The sequence below is a fragment of the Chroicocephalus ridibundus genome, chromosome 1 (genome assembly GCF_963924245.1).
Source record: "Chroicocephalus ridibundus chromosome 1, bChrRid1.1, whole genome shotgun sequence".
Classification (NCBI taxonomy): domain Eukaryota; kingdom Metazoa; phylum Chordata; class Aves; order Charadriiformes; family Laridae; genus Chroicocephalus; species Chroicocephalus ridibundus.
Genome location: NC_086284.1, coordinates 141,767,540 through 141,771,245, shown reverse-complemented (window position 1 = coordinate 141,771,245; position 3,706 = coordinate 141,767,540). Strand labels below are relative to the sequence as shown.

Genomic DNA, 3,706 nt, shown 5'->3' with positions numbered 1-3,706 from the left:
CAGTAAAACATGAGATGTCAATCTGAAGAAAAACTTTCTTCCTAAATAGAGGCAAAAACTACTTAAAAGTTGTCTTCCTGTGACTAGAATTCTGACATCTGTAAGCGATTCAGTTCAATCACTGAAAGAGGTGAGCATCAAAGTCATTTCTTCAGAATCTTCCTTCAGGATAAAATGGAAACACGAAAATAAATAAAATCTACAGAAGCAGCAGCAGATTATTCTCCTAATCTTGGGTTTCTTAACAAGAGTCTGTGGCCAAGAACACATGTTTCAGGAATTTAGCTTTACACAAAGCTCCCACTGGAATGTATGGCATAAGTTTCCAAAAAGATGGATGATCAAGGTTAACAACTGCACAGTATCTCCATTGTCAGGAAAAGCACTTTATCAGGAGTTTCTGACCCACACTGACCCCAAATTCTTTAGAAGTGTGGGCCAGAATGGGTCATTCTGATCTACTGCAATTTGGGATTTGATTTTATTCTTCATTCTTCTACATGTTTTTCATTGCCTTCCCAGAAACAACCAAGTCTTTTATCTTCTTCTTCCTCTATAAATGCTTTTCTGATATCTTCTGAATCATTACCTCTTCTGGCACGTATCTGATTTCAGTTCAAAGGTGGGGAGCAGGGTGTGTTGTATTCTGCAAGGGCATATTCATCTGGAAAGAAGAAACGAAGACAACATTTGCGTGAGAGTGAGAAATCATTCTGACCCCAGTCCATGTGCACCTGTGGTTAACACATAATGAACCAGAAAACATTTGATAGATTTTGTGGTAGTCTTTTAGCTGTCAAAGCACCCAGTTGCAGGGGTGCACAGTCAGAGCCCAATGCACTCCTCTGTCTGTGTTTGTCAGGACACATCATTGCTGTCACCACGCAAGACGTGGATCAGGTGGCAGAATGTGCACTCCAGGGTCAATTCTCTACATACTCTGCTAATCTGCTAGGATGCAGTTCCCATAGGTTGTGCCAAGCTTGAGAAAAATATGGGGGAACCTGAGCCGTACTTTTGATAACGTAGATTCCACAAGTGAGTAATGTCTGATGCAGTTGTAGTTCCTTGGGGCCAGATCAAGAAAGGTGGTCAGGCACTTACATTTCTAGTTAGGTGCTTAAACTCCTCTCGAGTTCAGTGGGACTGTCATTCCTGCTTAAGTATTTAAATCCCACTGAGGACGAGTCCTTTGACTGCAGCCTACTATGGCAATATAAAGCAAAAATACAAGACAACCCACATCAGGGAAGTCAGGAACACTTTGAGTTATTTATTGTAACCACTGTGTTCAAACTGTGGAAAGAAAGTGGAACCCCACTTATTTCTGTATGTAGTTTGGAAGAGAGCAACTCCTGACGTATCACTTTCTAATCTGCTTTATGTCGAAATGAAGCAAGTAATGAAAAGACGGGTAGCGGGGCAGAAACTGTCTATGCTCTGCAAACCTTTTGCTGTCTGGTAAGCCAAAGCAGCGGAATTGCTAGCTTGCTCTCTCAACACTTTGATTTCACAGGTTTTGCTCAGGCCTGCTGAGGTCACCTACCTGTTTCATAGTAATCGTACATATGTACTGGCACTGGTTTGATATCTGAGACAGGCAGGCTTTGCTCCACGCTGAAGGAGAAGTTGATTTCCTTCTGGGAGACCTGGAAATGACAAGAAAAGAAAATGCATCAGACTTTTTCTTTTCATATCTTCTCGTTAGGCTAAGGTTGAACAAATGCGTTTCTGAGTCAGACTGGGTGACAAAGTGCCATTCTGCAGTTCTCTCCAGATTGCAAACATGATGTCAAATCAGATAATTATTTAAAAGCTGTTGCTAAATACGTTTTGTTGCTGAAATTATGTGCTCTTATTTTTCTTCCTCTTCATATTTCCATTGCCAATTACCTCAACCATTCCTGGGTTACTGCAGCTTTCAGCACATCAGCATTCATCCTGTCATTGAAAGTGGCTGTTAGTTTCTTTCCTTGCCTTTTCCCAGCTAAAATCACCTTCAGCACCCCTATGAATCTTCTCCCCACTTTTCTCTCTTTAATCACTTTGAACTCAAGATCTCCATCCTTCCCTATGGTTCTCTTCCTCATTCCACACTCTGGCAGCTAAATATCCCAAATTTTTCTCCTTACTCATATTCCTCAGTTTCTCAAGCTTTCTCTCGCATGTCTGGAACTGTGCTCCTGCTCTCTTCTCCCTTTGTCCTTGTTTTTGTCTTGCTGACCTCTTTATAGGAATATATAGCCCACGGACAGGGGCTATGGAGAACTTTCTGCATCACTGGTGCCCTGCTGGGTAGACTTTTCACATTCTCTATGAATTCAGAATACTGACCCCAATCTTCCTTATTAGAACCTTGGAGACCAACTAATAAAAATTACTTTTTGAGAAGTAGTTATCATGACCATTCCTTTATGCTTCCTCTCTCCTTCCCTTCTTGGTATTTCAAGATCCCTTGTCTTTTGATTTTCCTTTTACTTCTCTCTCATTCCCTTTATTAATGTTATTGACGTGGGAGGACTATTCTTTTCATACAGAAATCTCTCTAAAAGTGGGGGAAGGGTAATAATGACTCCCTGTAATACACTCTCAGATCAACTAATGAGAAGCATCCCTTAAAGGCTGAGGAATATTACGTAGACTGTTAACTTTTGCAATATGGAATGCAACTTAGTTATGTTTGTGAAATGCTATTTAATCTTACAACATTTTTCACCAAAAATAATAACAACTGTGTATCTCTTCACTGTAGATTACAATTATTGAGCATGTATATTTGATGTTTGACCGAGTGAAGTCCCTTTACATATTTAAGACGTATATTGCTAATCTGCTATTAATGGGCTTTTTCTTTTATCTGGGAGGCTGTTTTAAACTTCCAATTTAATAAAGCCAATCAGAAAACCCACAAACTTACCTTCTGAAGGTAGAAAAGGATGTGGTTGTTCTTGATGTCTACACGATCCACAACAGAATTCTGGTACTGAAGCTTTAAATAAGGCAAATGATAGCAATGTTAACATAGGAGACTTGCCAAGGAGGCTTACAAAGAACTATTCGATAGTGAAATATTTTTAAAGTGGCTGCCATGCTCCACTTGTGCCAACCCGCCATCTCGTGGCCAAAATAAGAAATGCAAGTCGAGTATTTTCATAACATGAGGAGTGCAAACCAATCACAATGATAGTTTTACTAGTCAGCTTTGGTGCAGGTGACTTTTATCATTAACTTAAGAGTGCTCTCATTTCAATCAAATTTACAATTACACAATCACTCAAGCTGACTCACTTGCTAGTCCATTCTATATTTTAAAAAAGCAAAAGTTTTGAAAAAAATATAGAAAAGCATAAGAGCAAAATTGTTCTACTGTAAAAATGCACAAATCCAAAATATTTCAAGCGTTAAAAACCAGCTGTTTTTTCTCAAGTACATATAAAGAGGAGTAGGATGCCAAACAGTGTAACAACTCAATGAAAAAGTCTTCCAAAGAAAAGTTATAAATTTCATGCAGTTCTAGCCAAAAAAGAAATTCAGGCCTGAAAGCTGAATGATTATTAAAGCACCAAGCTATAAGCAGACTCTACAATGAATTGCTTTCTTCTTTTTATCTACTTGAAGACTACAGCTCACGGCTTGAAGCCAACGCATCTGTCTCAGAACCTCAATTGCACGATGCGCTAAGCCCCGGTCACCTGAGCAGAGCCAG

General features: G+C 39.5%; 1 protein-coding gene across 1 annotated transcript in view; it reads right to left on the bottom strand.

Moving 5' to 3' along the window:
• Positions 1-242: 242 nt before the first annotated feature.
• The window catches only part of LOC134525495 (ovostatin-like), a 33,933-nt gene continuing 30,469 nt past the window's right edge, over positions 243-3,706 (bottom strand). Inside the window, exons 33-35 of the mRNA XM_063356408.1 lie at positions 2,918-2,989; positions 1,547-1,649; positions 243-664 (exon numbers count right to left, since the gene is read on the bottom strand). Coding sequence (XP_063212478.1) covers positions 612-664; positions 1,547-1,649; positions 2,918-2,989 — 228 coding nt within the window. The 3' untranslated portion in view covers positions 243-611. The remainder of the gene's footprint in view (positions 665-1,546; positions 1,650-2,917; positions 2,990-3,706) is intronic.